This window comes from Apteryx rowi, unplaced genomic scaffold (assembly GCF_003343035.1).
Source record: "Apteryx rowi isolate R43461 unplaced genomic scaffold, aptRow1 scaffold_874, whole genome shotgun sequence".
NCBI lineage: Eukaryota > Metazoa > Chordata > Aves > Apterygiformes > Apterygidae > Apteryx > Apteryx rowi.
In genome coordinates, this window is record NW_020451176.1 from 24889 (window position 1) to 45815 (window position 20927).

The 20927-nt window shown below is 36.0% G+C and overlaps 1 protein-coding gene across 16 annotated transcripts in view; it reads left to right on the forward strand.

Moving 5' to 3' along the window:
- Positions 1 to 20927, forward strand: part of EIF2AK4 (eukaryotic translation initiation factor 2 alpha kinase 4) — a 40614-nt gene that overhangs the window by 2844 nt on the left and 16843 nt on the right. For 13 of the 16 annotated variants that reach the window (XR_003257675.1, XR_003257676.1, XM_026090716.1 and 10 more), the window contains exons 1-21: positions 1899 to 2010; positions 3209 to 3311; positions 3728 to 3901; positions 4586 to 4666; positions 5183 to 5331; positions 7540 to 7655; positions 8705 to 8862; positions 9303 to 9838; positions 10206 to 10315; positions 10879 to 11036; positions 11390 to 11802; positions 12537 to 12606; positions 13744 to 13827; positions 15186 to 15308; positions 15803 to 15907; positions 16145 to 16202; positions 16936 to 17015; positions 17702 to 17803; positions 18413 to 18463; positions 19586 to 19822; positions 20424 to 20499. Coding sequence is in view for 14 of the 16 variants with exons in the window: in XM_026090716.1 (XP_025946501.1) it covers positions 3731 to 3901; positions 4586 to 4666; positions 5183 to 5331; positions 7540 to 7655; positions 8705 to 8862; positions 9303 to 9838; positions 10206 to 10315; positions 10879 to 11036; positions 11390 to 11802; positions 12537 to 12606; positions 13744 to 13827; positions 15186 to 15308; positions 15803 to 15907; positions 16145 to 16202; positions 16936 to 17015; positions 17702 to 17803; positions 18413 to 18463; positions 19586 to 19822; positions 20424 to 20499 (2878 nt within the window). In the remaining 2 variants the exon portion in view is untranslated. Of the gene's footprint in view, positions 1 to 1894; positions 2029 to 3208; positions 3312 to 3727; positions 3902 to 4585; positions 4667 to 5182; positions 5332 to 5892; positions 5960 to 7539; positions 7656 to 8704; positions 8863 to 9302; positions 9839 to 10205; positions 10316 to 10878; positions 11037 to 11389; positions 11803 to 12536; positions 12607 to 13743; positions 13828 to 15185; positions 15309 to 15802; positions 15908 to 16144; positions 16203 to 16935; positions 17016 to 17701; positions 17804 to 18412; positions 18464 to 19585; positions 19823 to 20423; positions 20500 to 20927 lie in introns of those variants that run through there. The other 3 variants (XM_026090723.1, XM_026090715.1, XM_026090729.1) reach the window with 3 other exon arrangements.

The following is a 20927-nucleotide window of genomic DNA, read 5'->3' on the forward strand; positions in this document are numbered from 1 at the left end:
GGGCGCGCGGGGGCCCCGCGGCGCCGCCCCGCTCACTCGGCCTCTGCGGCCGCTGCTGCTCGGCCGACCCCGTTGTACATGGAAATGAGTTTCGTGCAGAATGTTTGCCCATCTGTGGGGCGTAATAAATGTGGTTTTTCGGGCGTATTGCTGGTCTCCTTGCTTGCAATAGGCTGGGCTCCCCTTTCTCCGTCCCTCCCCGGTGAACGGAAAATAGAAAGTGGGAGGCAGAGCAGGTCTCTATTTGTGCATCAGAGGGATGGTTCCCTCCTTGGCTCCTTTCGGGCGGACGGCAGGAGCGAGCAAAACGTGCCTAGGGAGCATCCTTAGCGCTTTCTTGCTGGCATCAAGTCCTTTTATTTCTCGCCTGACATGTCTTGTCTCTTACGATTTGCCTATTGCCCTCCACCTCTTTGGTAGTCAGCTATGTAACTGGCTTCCTTTGTAATTATCTTCTAGGCTGATACGTTCTTTCTGTAATTAATGCTGTGCGTATGACTTGCCTTTTAATTAATTGTCAGATATATTTTTTAAATTTCCTCTTAATTCATTCCTTAACCAACTAATTGCATACCTGCTTAAATAATTCATGTCATCAACATACGTGTTGCTGAGGTTTTTGCATATTTATTCCATGCTAAGCTTTACTCAGTCTATGTCTGTTTCCATGAGAACTTAATACATTAACTTTAATTTTTACATTTTTTTCTTTAATTACAACTAATTAATGCCTAGGTCTACTACTCATTACTCTTTTCTACTTCTCTTTCATGTGCACAATGTTTTCTTGAGAATTTTTTCCAAGTGGCACTGTCTTGTACCTGGAGGTACTGGTCACTCATTTCAATTCCTTCAGTTCACAGTTACTGTCATCTCTGTTCTTTACCTTCTTTTTTTGTCTTTAATTTCTAAAAAGTATCACAGATGCTATTGTCTTTCTGCCATAAACCTGAAATTAAAATTCTCCCAGAAACCTGTGATTTTTTTTGGGGGGGGGGGGATGGAATGTGATGCTAAGGCTATTAGTAACTCTCTAGGTTATCAGAAGTGTTGCTGATCTCACAGACTGTTAAATTCATTTTCCCTGTCTGAATTGCAAAGGAAAAGTAGAGGCGATCCTGACCATCTTTAACCTATTGCCATTTTTTGTAATTCCATGTGATCTTATTTCCCTATATGTTTGTCATGTTATTAAGGTGTCTTTTGTCTCTGTTTCTTTTCAGAAAATTAAACTTCCTATTAAAAAAAAAAAGTATGGGATGTCTCTACGCACATGTTTTACTTTATTTTGAACAGTTAATTTGATCAGTAGGGGGAAGGACAGTAATTCACAAAATTCTGTTTTGTGCCAAAAAAAAAAATATAAACACACACAAAAAATTACTGTCCATCTATTTGGCCACATAAGGTGTATATAGTAGATGTGATGCTAGGGCCTGTTCCCATGTCAGAAAAGAAAATACTGACTGATATTTGTTAGAGATCTAAAACAAACAAAAAAGAAACAGCTTTATTTATATAATTAATGTTTTAATTTGTGGTATTCCATAAATAACCTGTCACATTTATTTGTTTCTTTTCCTGCTAAACAGAATAGGAGGGTCTTACTATAAAACTATTACTATTTTTGCTTGGTCTGATTCATCTTTCTGATAACTGTAACCAGACTTACCGGAAGGAGTTCCAAAAATACGCAGGATAAACTGGGATAATCAGTGAACCAGTTCACTTTATCATTGAGCAATGTCAATACCATTAATACATATTTTTTTCATAGTTTGAATGGATGGTCTAGCCTGAATTCTGACATAATGTAGGTCATGAAAGTTGTGTGCAATAATTCCTGCTTTAGTAAAAAGTACTAATAAATCAAAATCTTTGGTTTCCATTTTAGGTAAAACAGCCTCCTGAAATTAATTTAGTTCTACGTCCTCAGGGATTGACTGGTGATAATGAAGTATATGCCAAAGTTGATTTGTGGGTCAAATGTCCACATACTTACCCTGATACGTGAGTGAACATTAAAATGTAATCTTTTTTTCTGAATATTTTTCTTTGTTTTCCATAGTAAAGTGTAAGCTGAAAAACATGTAGTTTTATTCACTGCTGTTATTCTTGCTTTCTGCATGTCAGTACTAAGCCTGTAGTATTTTAAAGCAGGTGAATGTAAAACTGTGCCCCTGAATTGGATGTGGTCCCTTGAGCGATGGAGAGTAATAGGGATGCCTCTGTGAGTAGAAGACTTGAGGCCCTGATTTTTAGCTTGAGGATACATAAGCATAGGTATACCTGTTAGCATCTTAGTGCCCTTTTTGAACTTTTTCAACTCATGACCTGTTCTGCTGAATTGGGGCCTGAATCTTTATTTAAAAAATAGTCTGTTGTGCTAGTTGTATCTGCTGTTCCTGTTTTCTGCTGAGTTAGCCTTTTGGAAGACTAATTGCTGTTTTCCATCCAGAACGTAAAAAGGCTTGCAGGTGATCAGGACCTTCCTTGTTTTGGGTTGGAGAGTAATTCTGGGGGTAAATGTTGCTCTGGGAGCACAGACCAAAATGATGAATTCAGTCCTTCTGTCGCTGGTTGTGTCCACAGCATAACTCCCGATAGCCCATCCATTTGTGCAATGACCTGAATGGTGTAGAAGGGAAGCATTATTCCTGACCAAGTGATAACTCAGTTATACCCTGCAACACAGGGCGTAGCAACCACTGTAATTTTTTATTTAAGGTAGCGTTGTTGCAGATGTTCTACTTATTCCTATAAACATTTTTTTCTTTTGTTATTTATTGCAGCATGTTTCTTTAAGTTTGTGTCACCTGTATAGTGGTAATAAATAAATTTTAAACACTTAAATGTTATAATATTTTATAATATTTTTAAAGGACTGTTACATAGATTACTAGTTGAGAGCTGAGTTATAAGAGATTGCAGGGTTTCCTTGGTAGTCCTTCTGTTGGGTATAGCTAACAAGCAGTCTCCAGCCAGAAAATTTAGTGTTAGTGATTATAAAATAGTATTTCTGGTTTTATGTACTGCTTATTTGAGCATTGACTGATTTCCAAGTCACTGTAAACTCCCTTCCATTTCCCTCACCCATTAAATCTTTTATCAACCTTTTGTGTCTTACACAGTTGCTTTTTACAATCAGTTCTTTTAATGAGACATTTTTTCTGTTCTGTTGCTTGTATTGTTTTCTTTCTTCCCCCAGTGTCCCTGAAATACAACTGAAAAATTCAAAAGGCTTGTCAAATGAGAAAATAAGTGAATTAAAATCCAGACTAGCAGAATTGGCAAGACAGCGCTGTGGAGAGGTAAGAGTTTTTCACTTCCCTGAGAAGTGAACTTGGGTCCTAAATAGTTCTATTTGCATATCTTTGCAAATAGAAAAATACCCCTAAAATAAGGAGATGAGAAAGGGAGTTTGTTTGTTTGTTTGTTTGTTTGTTTGTTTGAGAGAGGATGCCTGAACTTGGCTTTCTTTCAGTAATTTTCACCATCTTTGCTGCCGTAGTCAGTGATTTTTTCATGTCACAGTTCATTAATAAATGGTTCTGACAAAGACATACTGAAATATGGTAAATTCTCCTAATAAGTAACAAAATCAGCAGTCACACACTGACCCTGCTGTATTGCTTTTTGAAGTTGAGTGTCAGTTACTAAACTGTGATCTACTCGTGCTTTGAACTGTATTGAACTCTGGGTGTCATTCATGTTTGTCTTCTTTCAGGTGATGATATTTGAACTTGCAGACCACATTCAGTCATTTCTCAGTGAGTATAATAAACCACCTTCCAAGTCCTTTCATGAAGAAATGCTAAAAAATCATCAAAAGGAACAAGAAAGACTGGCCCAGGAGGAACTGCGTAGGGTACAAGAAGTTAAGAGAAGAGAGGAGCAGGAGGTAAGAGAAATTAAAGTGTGAATAACCCTGTATTCTTAAAATAACATAAACAATCGTGATTTTGTAAATCATGCCTTCATATAATACCTTATTAGCAATAAATCGGTATTTTAGTAAATTATCAGCCTGTCAGACCTGTCATTCTCAGTTGATCAATAAATACCATATGAACTATCTGCTGCTGTTTTTGTGACATGTTTTACTGGTGTACTTTTTACCCTCAGAAGCCTGAAACAAACTTAAATGTTGATTGTTAACCCTATGAAAACTATTCATAAAGAGGACCTTATATACATGTATGACCAAAGTGCATTCCATCTTAATCTAGAAAGTAATAGCCAAATAGATATGTAATCGTACCTCCCTTCACTGTAGGGTGACTGAAATCTTCTCTATGACAGAGTTCTTCAGAGCTTGATAGATTTAATCTAAACAGGCATCTTCATGGACCTAGATACTGTTCTTCACTGCAATTAAGGAGATTCATCTAAATCCCAGAGACTTGTGGTGTAGAAAGAGAGTCTCCACACAGTGGGAGCATGGGCAGTATAACTATGTTTTCTTTTTTTAGAACATTCTAGCTTATTTCTCAATATCTTTTTTGTTTGTGAAACACAAAGAGTAAGATTAGCAGTTGCATTGTATATACTGTTGCATGTCTAATAGCACTGAAATTCATTTCAGCAACGTGAAATCCTTGATGAGATTCAGAGAAGGGAAGAAGAGAAAAGAGAAGAAAGAAAAAAGAAAGAGATTGCCAAACAGGTATTCTTTTTAAGCAGGAGTGCAAAACCATTGCAATAATTTTTTTTTTTTCCTCAGTACTATAATACATGCATATAAAAATTGGGGAAAATTACACAACTAAATTGTTCTGGACACCTTTTCTCATCCAATGCTTTTAATAGCTCTAGATTTAAAAAGTGTTGTTTCTTCTTGATTATATGTGAGTTATTTCTGAAAGAAAATCAACTGTAGGGCAAATTAATATATTGGCGTCTTTTCAGTGTACTGAGATGGATATTTTCAAACAGACATTGAATAAAGCTGTTGCTGTGTTTCCAGTTTATTGTAAAGCATCCTTATGTTCTTGCACATATACCATGCTGAAATACACTTCTCGAATCTCAGTGCTTCTTCCTCACCCTCGTATGCATCTTTGTTATGAGAACTATTATTTCTGTTTTCTGGGTGACTTTATATGATAGTTGAAGTGTTATCCATGTATATTGAGGATAGGAGTAGCTTATTTACTTATTCAGTGTTTTTCCTGATTCATAGGAACGTCTGGAAATAGCTTCTCTGACAAGTCAAGAGAACTGTCACAGGAGAGAGACTACAGGGTATAGAGTTGTTCCCAGTTTAAATGGGAGCTGTTTGGAACATGGAGGGAACAATAAACACCGTCCAAATTCAGCTGGACGTTCCAAGTACGTATGTCAGTTTGGATGTTGATTTTTTCTTTGACAAGCATTAGATTTTAAAGTGAAATTTGAAGGCAAGAAAGTAACATACTGTATTCCTAAACTGTTCATTTTTTATTTTTTTTTCCCTCTATCTTCAATTGGCACAGTATGACAAATTCATGTGGCAGGGTAAATTGGAAAATTTTCTTTCCAATTGGGAGAGACAGATGAGCCCTCAGTTTAACTTTGAAAGTATTTGCCAATCACTGGAAAATGTATTCAGGGTTTACTTAATTTCTTAAAAGTATGTGATGATGTTGACAATTCCAGATAAAATTCATTTTATTTCCACTGATGAAGATTTTAGAATAACACAATAAATTGGAGCTTATGCTTGTCTCAAAGATCTCCTGTAAAGATATAGTGGTGTAACATTCCCTTTCAGAGAATCGGCTTATGCTGATCACATATACAAAGCCAATTCTTAGAGTTACTACAGAGTCCTTTTGCTGATACATAACTCATCTAAGTTAGGATTTCTGATGGTGTAGGTAGACACTAACGAGCTTTTGAATGTTTTATTTTCAGTTTCTAAGCACCTGTGGAGTATCTTTGGATGTAAAACAATTAGAAAACTGCCATCTAGTTCATGGTACTGTTTTGCTGACTGTCTTAAATTCTATTTGTCCCTGCTTTATAAGGTTGTTTTTCAAGATTAGAAGCAAAGACCACTACTTAGCCACAAGGAAAAGGCTGGAAAAGAAATTGTTTTAGCCAACTATGTGCTCTGTTTTGTACCTGTCTCTGGATTTCGATGTGTAGCATATGGAAGTGAAGATTTAAAGCATTATTCCAGAAAGACACTTCTTTGAAATATACCATGTAGCTAAGTAATTACTTGTTTCAGCAGCTGTGATTACCATGGCTGACAATTACTTCTGATTATTTTAGATGTTAATCATTTCATTTATAAAATATATTTGAATTTAGAAAGCCAGATGCGTTCTTTGTAGAATTTTCTTTATACAGCACTTGTCAGAAGTTCCAGAGTGGCATCTCTTTTGTATGTAGGTTTTTTCCTTTTTATTTTTTGAATAAATTCAATATTTTGAAAGAGCTTCTACATAACCCTTTGTGTACTCATGTGATCTCTACACATGATTGCATTTATGTGGGGAGTACACTGTGTAATGGAGGTGTGCTTATTAATTCTGAAGTAGATTATACCCAGAAGTGATGGAGGTTGATTTGGGTTAGTGGCCTGGCGTTCTTTCTAATCTCATGTGCAGCTTTGTACATGTGCGTGTGCATGTGAGCAGAAACACCCCGGTCATACTTGCTTTGAAACTGTTTTCTAAGTGCTAAGTACAATGTAGTAAAAAGTATTATGTAAGATTATTTTGAAATATGCAATTGAATAGAGCAGTCTCTGTTAGAAATTCTCATTCATATTTCTATTAATGCTACAGATAACAGCTGAAATTTGTTAAAAGGTTTAGCTTAGATTAAAAACTCATCTAATGCCTCCTTTCATGCAACTCAGACAGAGAAATCAAGTTGGACTATTTTGTTGGCAGAAGCTTTTGCATTTGAGTTTCCAAAACTGCAGGCCCAGTAGAATTTAAAAAAAATTGTTTTCTGTTTTCTTTAGGAAATATACAGCTTTCTATAATTATTTAGGTTTGGAACCTACCTTTTCTTTTAGTTTAAACAAAATTTTCATTTTCTTGAAGAATGAATTTAAAGGTGTAAAGGAGGCAAATGGAAAACCCATATTAAGTCAGGAAAAATAATTAAGTTGAAGCTGGAATTAACTTTAAAAATTACATATATTTACTTTTTTGTAATGTTTTGAAAGATAATGCAAATCAAGTGAAATTTATTTATTTTTCAGAGCAGTAGTATGTTTACCTTTTTTATTTTTATTTATTTATTTATTCTTAATTGGAAGTGTCATCCCGAGCTGCAGAAGTATTAAGGCTTGGATTCAACTTCTTGCTGAGAAGACTTTAAATGCAGACTCCCAGTGCAATATGTTGTTGTCACTACAATGCTAGATTCCTAATCAGACCTGCATGTTTGCACTAGCTCAGTATCTTTGAAATTAGTGGATTTATCATTTGATGAAGAGGTCTTTGAAAGCTAATCCTATTGCCAAATTGATATTTTTGGTTAATGCAACAAGATTATCTTTTTGAGTCTGGGAAAAATGTTGTTCTGCTCACATTGCAGACGGGAACGCCATCTTTCTATTGGCAATAATGAAGAGTCCCCTGGAAATTATGAAGTTTTGAACTTTAGTACTAGTGGTGCTGGACAACTTATTGTCCATAAAGGAAAATGTATAGGTAAGCAGAATAAAAATTGCAGCTTGAAATACTGTGGGTTTTTTGTCTTGTTTGTTTGGGGGGGGGGTTTGTAGTACTAACATAAATGCACATCCATTGTCTTATCCATGGARGCAAGTGGCGCTTCGGGAAATTTAAACAATGTAAAGAGGTACAAAGCAGCAAGGATGGAGAGAAGATTGTTGTGGAACATGAAATGTCCCAGTCAAGAGTGGGAGGGAGTAATGTGTTATTTTGTGACAAATATTTTTTTCTTTTCTTAGTACTATTTTAAGTAAAAATTTGCTTTAACTGAATGACAATACCCAGAAAACCTTCTCAACATTTTATATTCTATACATAACTAAAATAATCCTGAGAATCATTTGCTTTTAAATTTAAATAGCTGGCTTGTCAGATACACATGGCTACCAGGCAAGAATGATTTAGCTGTCAGTAAGGTATGTGAAACCAGTGATAAGCACAGGGTTAGAAACCACCATTGTTGCTGATAGCAATGAAATTAAAGCGGCAGTTGTAGAGAAAACTAAAGTATAGACGGGGGTAGGAGACTTTCAGAGCTAATTAGGAACTAAAAGGTCTCCCTTGAAATGCCCATATGAATGGACCATCAAATGTTTTCCTTGTTCTTTTTCAACATAGGACTTCCTCAGTGGAGGGATGAGCAGTCTGGAAGTCTCTGGAGCAAAGAGAATTTTATTATTTTGCAGTTTGAGGAAGATCAGTTATACTACTATGCGTAGAGTTCGGCATTTTCTCAACAGGAAAAGTGTTAGTTATTGAAACCTGAAATTCTTTAAAATGTATATCAATTTATGACAATACGCTATTGTTTTCAGGATTTTCATTTGACTACTGCTAGTATTTTGTTTATATAGCATTCAATTTTGTCAGAGCTGATGTTTTGCAGACCACAATTATGGATGTAGGTTTGAGTTTATAGAATTGTAGAAAACAGGCTTACTGGTGTTTCTTCAGTGTTTGCAGGAGCTTTGTTAAGCCCTTAGAGGGAAGGGGAACACAGCTTCTTTTGTTTCTCTTATGTATAGGCAAGGATGAACAGCTTGGTAAATCGGTTTACAATGCCTTGGAAATTCGCAGTGGAGAATTTGTGTTAGTATATGAGTGGATTCTGCAATGGCAGAAAAAAATGGGAAAATTTCTTACTACGCATGAAATAGAAAAGATTGAGAAGTGTAAGAAACAGGTAATACATCTTTTTTGTATATTTTTTAAGGTTTAGGGGGTTTCCTGTGCTTTTCTTGGGGCTGTTAATATGTATTGAACTTGGGAGGATGGTGATGAACCTGAAAATGCTAGTGTTTACAGTACTTCTGCCACAGAGGAAGATGGATGTGTCGGAGTGTTCAGGGGTTCGTTTACAAGAATATAAATACAAGAAAGTATATTTGTAAGCATGCATAAATAAATTAAGTAATAAAATAATAAATAAAATTCTGAAGAAAGAGGAAATCAAGCTTATCCAGCAGAAGCAAAAGTTCTTGCCACATGTCTATAATGTCTCCTCTTCAAGTAAGAGTGAGAATGTCACATATTCTAGATATATTTTGTATATGTTATATATTTTAGTAATGGCATGTTCATGAAACTTGACACCTAACATGTTATGTTGTGTTTCTCTAACAGCTTCAGGGTGCAGAAACAGAGTTCAGCTCACTGACAAAGCTAAGTCACCCAAACATAGTACATTATATATGTATGAACCTTAAAGAGAGGGATGATTCAATTGTGGTGGACATCTTAGTGGAGCACATAAGTGAATGCAGCCTTTCTACGTACTTATGCAAAGAGACTCCAGTTCCCATTGATCAGTTACGCCATTATGTGACCCAGATTTTGTCAGCTCTTGACTACTTGCACAATAATTCAGTGGTGCACAAAGTTCTTTGTGCTTCCAGTATTTTGGTAGATGCTGAAGGAAACATCAAGGTGACAGACTACAGCATTTCCAAGCGCTTAGCTGACATCTGCAAAGCAGGTGTTTTTGAACAAACCAAAGTTCATTTTAGTGAGGATGCTCTTCCCAACAAACCTGGAAAAAAGGGAGATGTATGGAGTCTGGGCTTGCTTCTGCTTTCTCTCAGCCAGGGGCAAGTAACCAGGGAATATCCAGTTGCTGTTCCTGGCAATTTACCTGCTGACTTCCAAGACTTTCTGGAAAAGTACGTGTTTGTTGTGTTCCTATATCTTTTCCCCTTGATTTCTAAAAGAAAAGACTTTCTTGAACAGTTTTTCAAAAGAACACCTAAATCCCCCTATGTCAGTAGTCATAGTTTTTAGAGGAGAGGTGCTCACGCCAGGCTCGGGCTGCTAACCTGGTGTTCAGGAGAACAGGTCTGGTGCTCTCTTCTGCTCTGCCCTGCCACCGACTTTCTGTATCACTATGGACAAGTCATTTAGTCTTACTTTGCCTCTGATTCCCGTCTGAATGATGAAGGTGATAATTTCTTAAACATAAGAAGTATTTTCAATATTTAGGCCTGATTTGGAATAGCTCTTTGAAAAGTTCTCTTCTTGGTTTTCTAACAGATGTGTTTGCTTGGAAGATAAGGAAAGATGGAATCCTCAGCAGTTGTTACAACATAGTTTTATAAACCCTCCACGAGTGAAAATACCTATAGCAGAAGAAAATGCAGATGGTAAGGAACTCTGTTCTTTCTGTATTCTAAGTGGCCTTACATAGGTAAGATGCCTACAGTTGCAGAAGATTTGAACTGTGCTAGAGCATCACAAGACTGTTTGTGCAAGTGCTTTACATTAACTAACCTAGAAGTTACAGACCATATAACCTTCAAGTTCCTTGACTTGCTGAGGTGGACTGACTGCCATTGTATCATCCGTAGAGGAAGCTGATGTTTTAATTAAGCCTATAAATTCATCCACTTCTTGCACAGTGTGAATGTCAGCCTTAACTTCTCCTTGGGTAGTTTCTGTTCCAGTGAGACTTCTTCCCTCATTATGTTCCTATTAGAATCAGTTCCTTTGCCCAGTATGACATGTTAGTAATTAAAAGCTGTTTTAAGGTTTATGTTTGTACCTGGACTTAACTCTACCCAACAGAGCACTTCTATATTTTAGGTTTTATTTGCCCTTGAAGTTTTTTAGGGTTTGCCTTCTTCATGATGCTTATTTAACATTGCCTTGTACTTCCTGTCCACCCCCCATACTGCCAGTGGTGGTAATTTTGATGTCCTGGTTTCAGATTCAGCAGAAATAGATTGCATTGAGACAGTTGTACCCAGCAGTCAGATCTCCAGTGCTTCATTCTTCACAGAAACACAGAGGCAATTTTCACGTTACTACAATGAGTTTGAAGAATTAAAATTACTTGGTAAAGGGGCTTTTGGAGCTGTCATTAAGGTATGGTAAAAAAAATTAATTCCCACAATATAAAATCCTTTTTTGGAGATGCATTTGTTTTCTCTGAAGCAAAACAATACATTCAATGTTTGCTTGGCTTCATTTATTATATTCTAGTTCTCTGTGCCTGTATTGTGCTTTGTATCTGGAATAGGCTGAAATGTTTTGTGAGAGGTTTCTGGTAATCTCCGGAGAGGCCTGTCAGTACAGGGAAGCTTGTATTTGAATTGCAGTCATTTCCTAGGTGGAAGGAAAACTTCCCTCTTCAATGAAATCATTCTACCATGTTCTGCTGGCTCCTCTTGCTAAGACATTTATAAGCATTTGACTTCAGATTTATTTGAATTTTGCAGGTGCAAAATAAGCTTGATGGCTGCTGTTATGCTGTGAAACGTATCCGCATAAACCCTGCCAGCAAGCAATTTCGGAGGATTAAAGGGGAAGTAACATTACTTTCCCGCTTGAACCATGAGAATATTGTGAGGTATTACAATGCTTGGATAGAAAAACATGAAAGTCCCGTTCACAGTGTGTCATCATCTGAAACTACTGAAGAGAAAAGAGTGTCCACCAAGGCAGACCTTTTCATCCTTCCCAATGAGGAGACAAATCATGTGGAAGCCAATGCTCCTCCTCCAGTTTTGACAAGTTCAGTTGAGTGGAGTACTTCATGTGAAAGATCCTCCAGCAACAAGTTCAGTGGAGCTGATCAAGAGTCCAGTGATGACGATGATGATGGTGACGGGGTGTTCTCACATTCATTTCTGTAAGTAAGCTTCAGTGTTGGCACCAGAGGGAACAGCAGCACAGTTGGTTATTCCAAGTTTGTGTCTTTTATCATTCTCACTTCTTTTGTTGGAGAACATTCACTGCATTTTCGTTTTGTCCTCGCTACAGGAATATTGTATTTGCCTGTAGTCAGGTAACCAGGGGGAGGTGTGTGTATGTAGGGGGCATTTGTCATTAAAAACTGCCAGTGTGAGGGGAAAACTTTGTTTTAGACTTCTAGAAGTTTTGTATCTTTTATTTCAGAATGCATGGCTGCTTAGTTCTGCTGTGCTGGAAGTAAACGTTTAAATAAACAATAACAGAGAAATATTAAAAATCCTGCAAAATACCTTACTTTTCCTTTCTTTTTTATTTTGTTTTTTTATTAACATATTTCATATCTGCCTTTGTGTATGGTGTGGTTCTTTTGCTTGCGGTGTTTTTTAAGCACTGGATTGTAGTAAACATATCTTGATTTCACTTATTGAATACAGAAATTAAATCATACTGCTGCAAATATGTTTTCTCTTTAAGAAACAGAGCTGTCGGAGGAAAAGTTTTGCTTTGTTTAGGTTTGCAAACAAGATACTTTTTTTTTTTTTTAAGTGTAAGTCTTGAATAGGAGCTTAGATTTTCTTTTTTCAGTAAATCATCTTCAGGTTTCCCTGTTAATATTTCCTGGTAATATTTATTTAAGGAATACCAAAACTTTTGTGTTTTCTTTTTAAACAGGCCGACCACAGATTCTGAAAGCGAAATAATTTTTGATAATGAGGATGAAAACAGTAAAGATCATCCTCCAGTAAGTATATAGTTAAGGCTGTTGAAAATGTAAAGATAATAAAACAGTCTTTGATAAACAAACAGGTCATTTCAGAGGTTTGTTTGACTTTTTGATGCAAGTATAGAGTAACCATTTAGGGCTATGTTCCATCAGGGCAAATATCATGCCACCGGGTGAACTGCATACCATAAAATTAAAGTCCGATACAGCTAATCTGGACTCTGTTCCTCATGGTGTTAGTTGAGCTAAATGTGAATCCCATTTTATAGTCATGAGCCTGGTTCTTGCAAGTTTAAGACTTCAGGATGTATGTGATTTATCAATTTACCATGTAGATTGCCTTACATCATCTGGAAGTTGAATTTCTGCTCTGCTTGTAGGTGGTATAAACCAACACGTTTGCTCATACTGGCCACTTTCTCAAAGTAGTGACAATACATGTTGTTAGCAGTCAAAAAGAGAAGGGAAGTCAAAATGTGTGAGTTTTAGTTGTTTTTAAGATTTTTTGCATCACACTGCTTGCTGGGAAAAGTCAGCGTACTGTATCTCTGGAAAGCTGATGCAGTTTTCTACAGCATATAGAATCTATCTTTGTCAGTCCTGATGGTTTATAAGATGCTCATCTTAATGCTTGATCTCCTTCCTCTTTCTGTTGAAATGTATGTTGGCGTGACAAAGCTTTCAATATCTAATTTGATCAGATGGCAGAAACAAAATCTAGGGCAGTATGTTTCACTGGAGAGGAAGAGAAAGGATTTATATTCTATATCTAAGTTGAAATTTTTGCATTATTACTTTACTAAGTATGTTGTATATATTTTATTTTCCCCCAAAATTTTTTTTTTGTGATACACTCTGAGATTTAGATTTCATTCAGAGCTTCTGCAGTGTTCTTCTTCCAGTGTCTAGTTATAGCAAATTGTTATTTATAAATACTTTGGAAGTGAGAGTTGGGTCATGTCTGTTTTTAGAGCAGATCTAGAAGCAGTGATGTTACAAAAATGTCAATATATTGCTTTACTGTTATTAAAAGGCAGCCATAGAAGGTTAGTTCACATGAATGTGTTCCAGCCATTAAAAAATAATAGTATGCATAAAAAAAACCTTGGACTGCTTCCTGTAGCTAACTGTTCTGTTGCTTTCACTGTGATAAAGGATGAAGAATGCAATGAACAGAATAGCCATGGAGAAGAAGACAAGCCACCAATGATTCAGACAGTACATTATCTATATATCCAGGTTAGGCTGCTCATGATTTCAGAGAAGACAGTGCTGTTTTTTCCAACCTGCAGAGATTAATTGCTTTTTTTGATGAGAAAATTAATGCCATTTTTAAAAGTGCAAAATGAAACTGAAGTTCAGTGTTCTTTTTGCAACAGAATAGTTTTTTGAAAGGTTTTGCTGGTGATGGTCTGTATCCTTTCTGTGAGGAAGGAAGCTGCTGCGGCACACAGGGGTCCGTACACCTTCGTGGGCTTCCACAGCAGTGGCTTGCGGCAACATACTAGAGAGAGCAATGGTTTGTAGTGCCATCGTGTGTGACAGGATTGCTTTTGTTTCCTGTGGACCAACCAAATTTGGCAACCCCTGGCTAACCTTAGAATGAACAAACATACCTCCTTGAGTCCCTGGCTTCCAGAGCACTGAACCTGAAAAACCCAGCTTTATTACAGCAGCTGAAGATAAGCAATGATTTCCAGTGCTGTTGAATGCAATGTATTTTTCTGCTTCCTATCTTTCTGTACTGTACTTGTTCTTTGCTTAGAATACCCCCCTGCCCATTTACACTGTAACTAGTATTCTTGAGTTTGGTTATGAAATTAATTTCCAGTGAGGGGTTGAAATGTACTGTGTTAACTTCCAGAGGTGCAGTTACATTTCATAGATGTGTTACATTTTCATAGATGTGAAAATGTCCACATTCTTTTCAAGTGTATTTCTTTTTTTTTTTTAACAGGAAATACGGTAGTTTGTAATGCTATTATACAGCAATAGACACAAACCAAAGTTCCTGAAGGTTTAAAACTTCAGGCTTTACTACTTAGACCATCTTCCTTCTTTTGGGAGCTAGACTATTTCTGGGAGAAGTATATTAGCACATCTATCTGTTCTGTGGTGGTGTGCAATTTTTTATAAAGCACTTAGTGCTAGTCCTTGTCTGGAAGGAAGATGCGACTAGGTGGAACTAGATCACAATAAGCTTGTTTGCCTGTGTTAGGCATATCCATAATAGAAGCTGTTCAGGGACCAAGTAAAATACAGCCAGAGATGCTTTAAAAGCTGGTTTAAACATACATTATGGCTAGACTGGGTTCATCTTGTTTTTAACATTTATGTTGGAGAATATACTGCTTTATAAGCTAATACAGTCATTCCAGAAAATGGGGTAATACCCATGAGTGAGTGCATGCTTTTCTTTTTAGCTAAAACACATCTCTTGGAACATTCCAGACAACTGAATGTTTTGGTGATATTGGTTGCTCCTGAACTGTGTATTAAAAGAACCAAGCATTAATGTGCTCACACGTATAAGTTTCTAATAGTCTTTTTTTTATTGCTTTTTCTTCTGCTCTGTCCCTTTCCATGCACAACTGAAGATGGAGTACTGTGAAAAGAGCACGTTAAGGGATACTATTGACCAAGGCTTATATGAAGACACTAGTCGGCTTTGGAGGCTTTTCCGAGAAATTTTAGATGGGTTGGCTTATATTCATGAAAAGGTTAGTAAATATGACGGTTATGATCTGTCCATAATATATATGTCATGCCTTCTTCTGTATGGATTTCTTCTTGTTCTGCTCGTTTTTGAGTATTTGATTATATAACTATATATATTAGCAAGGTTTGTTCCTTACCTAGTCCATTATAAATCTGTTATAGGGTTTTAGAATATAATATCATGAACTTGAATTTGATAATGAATCACTTTAGATTTTTTCCTTATGTCACAAAAATTTGCCTTGCTTAAAAAATGTTTTGTTAGGTATTTTTTACCACTGAAAACTGTTTCTAGCTTCTGGGCTACAAACTACAGTCTTGCTTTAAAACTAATCATCAGTGACTTAATGCAGTAGTTTTCCACTGCATATAGAATAACAATTAAGTATCTAATACAGTTTTTCAGTCTGTTATAAAGAGAGTTTTGTTTTGCATTGTGTTTGTTATGCCTCATATTCTGTGGGTCTTTTTTTTTTTTCTTCCTCTACTATAACAGGGAATGATTCACAGAGACTTGAAACCTGTGAACATTTTTTTAGATTCTGATGATCATGTGAAAATTGGTGATTTTGGTTTAGCCACAGATCATCCAGCAAATACGGTAAGTACATCTAAAAGTGAATGAAAAACCCCTCAAATTTAGTGTTGTAATAACATGAAAGATTAAAATAAAAGATAATGTTCATCAGACTTTATATAGTGAATGCCATAATTTTTTTTTATATTTCTAAGGTTCTAGAAAACCTTGTATTGCCAACCAAAACAGCAGGAAAAGCCAACAGAAACTTTTCAAGCGCCATTTACAAAATAGCCCTTTTTTTTTTCCCCCTGATTTCAGGCTGTCTCTAAACAAGAAGAAAATCACTCAGATAATTGTGCTAAGTCTGACGCATCAGGTTAGTATATATAGAAGCTTGTTCTAACTAATTTTAAGCAGTCTTATGTCAGACAATCTTGTGTACTCTGTTAAAGAGAAAATTTCCATTCATCTTCGAAAATAAAAAGCTGGTTCCTTGAGGTTCTCTTTCTCTTTTTTTTTTTTCTGGGAGGATGTGGTATCATCACTCCTATTTTACTGAAGAAAAAAACCCAATTTCTTGGTAGATATGTTGCATATAATCTGGCTGTCTTGATGGTTATGCCTAAAAATGAATTTGCTTCTACTGTTAGCTTTCTGCCACAGATTGGTGCTTTTCCCACGATGAGATGTAGAGGATCTGTGTGTGGCTCTTCTGCCTGAATTTCTGTTCTCTTGTCTGTACAGGGCAATTTCAAGACTTCAGGGCTTTTTGTTTCTTGTTTTTTGATACCCTCTATAACAGGCTAAATTTTGTGTTTTGAGAAAAATGATAATATATTGTATGTCTTAAGGTGAGTGTAGTGGAAGTGAAATCTAGTGTCATTGTGTGCTGACTGACTAAAATTCTATAAAATTATAGAAACAGATACTTGACATGCAAAGGTAAGAGCTGTGTGTTCGGCGAACTGTTGAGGAATACCTGGGTATCTCTCACTACAGACTGCATTACCACCTGTAAGGAATGAGGACAAAAGATACTGGGTGTTCCTGACTGATGCTGTTTCTCTGCTGCTTTCTTGAAACTAATACTCTTGTTTCTTGCCATTTAGGTAGTTTGACAGGGATGGTTGGTACTGCACTGTATGTCAGTCCAGAGGTTCAAGGAAACACTAAATCTACATATAATCAGGTATGATTAAGTAGACTTAATAAAAAGGCAGTATGGATTCTACGGTACAAGCTACAACTCAAGCCACTCATGCTCAAAAAAGATGAATTCAGAGTAGAGCAGGAATGTGGTGTGACTTCTGAGATGAGCAAGGGAATGAGAAATATTCCTTTAAGAGGATACTGAGGGTAGAAGGATGTAGGCAAGACAGTTTATCTGCCTGTGCTGTGACCATGGCGAAGTACAAGCCACTTGGAGTTGAGAGCAGATAATCATGGAGGACCTTTGTAAACGAACAGGGTGGAATCTTACAGTCTTTTGAGGACTAAAGGCAAAATGTCATCATCAGAAGTATATATTGCTCTCCTGCATTGCCAGTCTGATATTGGGGGATTCGGAAGTGGGGGTGCATTTTTTTCTTAAAGCGAATCCTGTTTATGTGCAGAGACAAGATAAATTTCCAAGCAAGAATGTTTTCAAAGTGAAATGGAGTGTTTTATTTCATGGCAGTGCTGCAGGATGGAAGGCACTGAAGATTATCAGACCTTAATGGATTGTGTCATTTAACAAAAATTATTAAAAAACCACAACYTCTCAGGCTTTAATATAGTGTGAAATTTAACCAAAGCATTATTCTTTTTCTGCTGTCATCTTCTGGCAGAAAATTCACAGGTATTGCATTCAGGTTTCCATTTTTCCTTCCTTAGAAAGTGGACCTTTTCAGTCTGGGGATAATATTCTTTGAAATGTCTTACCATCCCATGAGTACTGCATCAGAAAGAATCTTTGTTCTTGGTCAACTAAGACTAGTAAGTATGCAGAGAGAGTGATTGTGTGCATCAAACAGTTTATTAAGAGCAGGAAAAGTATGCAAAACTTAGCAAAAATTTTTCCATAGGAAGATCTTTAAAAAAAAAAAAAAAAAAGTTTATAAATTGTGTAATAAAAAAGAAAGAGTAAAATTAGAGCTGCTGGTGACATCCCCTTAATGCATTGTGTATTTCCTAATGATATTACCACCAGTCAGTGTTTGCCTCAGTGTCAGTGAAATTTAATTTTTATAGTGCAAAACATTAGAGGTGTGAACTTTAGATAAAGAGATTGTGGGTTTAGTACACCTGGATTCAGACCCTGTGGGTCTTGATCAGAAACAAGTTGGTAGACTATAATTGTACTTGGTAAATGTCTTTGAGCATGGATTGTTTCTTACTTAATTTTACAAAACTTCATAAAAGCATTTCAGCGACATTTTTCTTGCTGTTAGCTCTTCAAAATAAATTTGCCATGTGGGTATTGTTTTTCCTGTGGGCAATAAAAATACCTAGTCTCACTGCTTAAAAATGTAGGACTTAAAAATAAGACTAGCCTGCACAAGCTGGACTGCCTGTTCTAATTCAAACATATTTCTTCTTTTATAGCCCACTATTGTATTTCCAAAAGACTTCGACGAAGTCAAGCATGCAAAGCAGGTAATTTTGAAGTCATTTTAACTATTAGGTATTCGCTGTCAAGAACCATTAATTATTATTTTTCCCCACTTAATTTTAAATTAGCAATCTCTGCCAAGTTACTATTACATGACATTAGAACAAAGTTTAAAAAAAAMCCATGAAATCTCAAAGAGTAAAGTAAGTAAAGTTGCCACTGAAATATACTTACCCATGAAGTTCCATGAGCAGAGTCATAATGAAACACAACATTCACTGGCATAGCTTTTAAGTTCTAAGGGTCAGTTCTGACTCTCAGGTCAGATAAATTGCAGCTATGTTATTTAGCTCTTGCTTTAATCTTTTGAAAGTGGTCTGTGTCACAGAACAGAAAGAATGTATGCAAGTTAAAATGACTACTCTGAGTTTGGAAACAGCTGCCAAGAGGTATTCTGGCAATTAGGACAGCCAGAACTCAATGGATTTGATTTTTTTTTTTTTTTCTTTTTTTAATCTCATTTTATTCAGTCAGGCCTCCATGGCTCAGGAATGAAGTGATACAGAACACTATAATCTCTTCGGACCATCTAGAGAAATTTTTTTCTTATACAAGTGGACTCTCTTGTTGACCACTGACATCAGCTTTTTTCTGTTTTGCCTGTGGAACAGCAATCTGGTTCTTGTTAGTATCATAAAATGTTTCCATCTTGTACAGTTTACCAAAATATGTCTAATTCATGTTTGAATACTTGTCAAATGGAACTTTTACCAGCCAGGAAAATTCCCACTTCTTTAATGTATATAACTCATAAATCTTTGTTGTTATGCATATGATTGTCTTCTCTTCTCTTTGTTAATAAAGAGATGGCAGAACTGGCATAATAGAACAACAGAAAGACACTACGTATTTTATGTCACCCCAAGAGACTCGACTAGATAAACAAATTTCTAATAATGTCTGTGTTTTAGTAATTTTTATTCAGATAATATCACAATAAAAGATATTTAGAATTTAATAAGAAAAGAATATCATCCTCAGAGATACAAATACTGCTTTTTTTTCTCCTGTAGTCGCATAATTTTATTAATGTAATGTGACTAAGAATGTTGTTGTAAATCCTGCTAGCATTAAAAAAAACTATAAAATTTTGATTTAACTTGTAGAGATTGGTTATTACATGGCTCTTGAACCATGATCCTGCTGCACGACCAACCGCTGTGGAGCTGTTAAAAAGTGAACATCTTCCACCACCACAAATGGAGGAGTCCGAACTTCATGAAGTACTTCACCATACCTTAGCCAACGTGGACGGAAAGGCCTACCGGACTATGATGAGTCAGATATTTTCGCAGCGCATATCTCCAGCTATAGACTATACCTATGACAGTGATATGCTGAAGGTTTGTTGCTGTTGAGGAGATTTTTCTTTTTCTTTTTTTTTTTTTTTTAACTGTTTTGGATTTTGAAAAATATTTATGAGTAAACTCCAATCATGTTTTCTATAATTGCATTACCTATAAGATTAATCTTACAAATCAGTTGCCATTTAAAGCCACAAATCTGAACTATGTGCTCTTGAATACCCACTTCCCATTTGAACCTTACATTCTTCAGTGAAGAAGTAAGCAATGTTTGATTGTAGCAGCAAAAGCTCCAAACTTATATGCACATGATTACTTTTCTACTCTTAATCTCTATCAAATTAATGGTACTTGCATCTGATTGCAGGCATAATGTTTTGGCTTTGACTAGTTTCTGCCTTTTAAACGGTGGCAATTAAAATAATCCTTCTTTATTTCTAAACTCTTAAAACTTTCTAAATCTAAAAATACAAGGTAGCATAGTACAATAATGCTTTGTATAACTGTAATTATTGTTTATTATGAGAGCATTGCAACTTATTATAGTGGGAGAAGATAGCAGAATGCGTATTACCTATATCACATAGGATGTTCATGGCATATGAATTACTTATGTACTTTTTATTTGTGATGGTTTCAGGGTAGTTTTTCTGTTTGGGCAGCCAAGATACAGCAGCATGTATGTGAGACTGTCAGCCGGATTTTTAAAAGACACGGTGGGTTTATTTACAAAAGTTGTTCACTTCCTTTTTCATGGTTGAATGAATTTAAGGGAATGGAATGGTTTTACCACTATCACGTGAGCTGCAAAGTATGTTGAACAATAGTTGCATATCATTTGAGGTTTAAAATTGTGTTTTGCTGTTATTTTCATTTCTTAGTAATAGCCGTCAACTTCAAACCCGAATGATTTAAATTCTCCATAGAAAGAACAGGGAAAATCTTAATATGATGTCTTTTGAATGTATTTGGTTGTTCTGATTAGCTTGTAGGAAATGCATAAAATCCAGATATGAATGTAAGGACAGCTCTACAGTGAGAGACCAGACATCCATCTAGCACAGTAACTTCCCTCTGACCGTAGCCAGAATGTGGTGGCCTAAGAAAGAGTGTAGAAAAAAGAGAGGAAGTGTATATGGGTGGT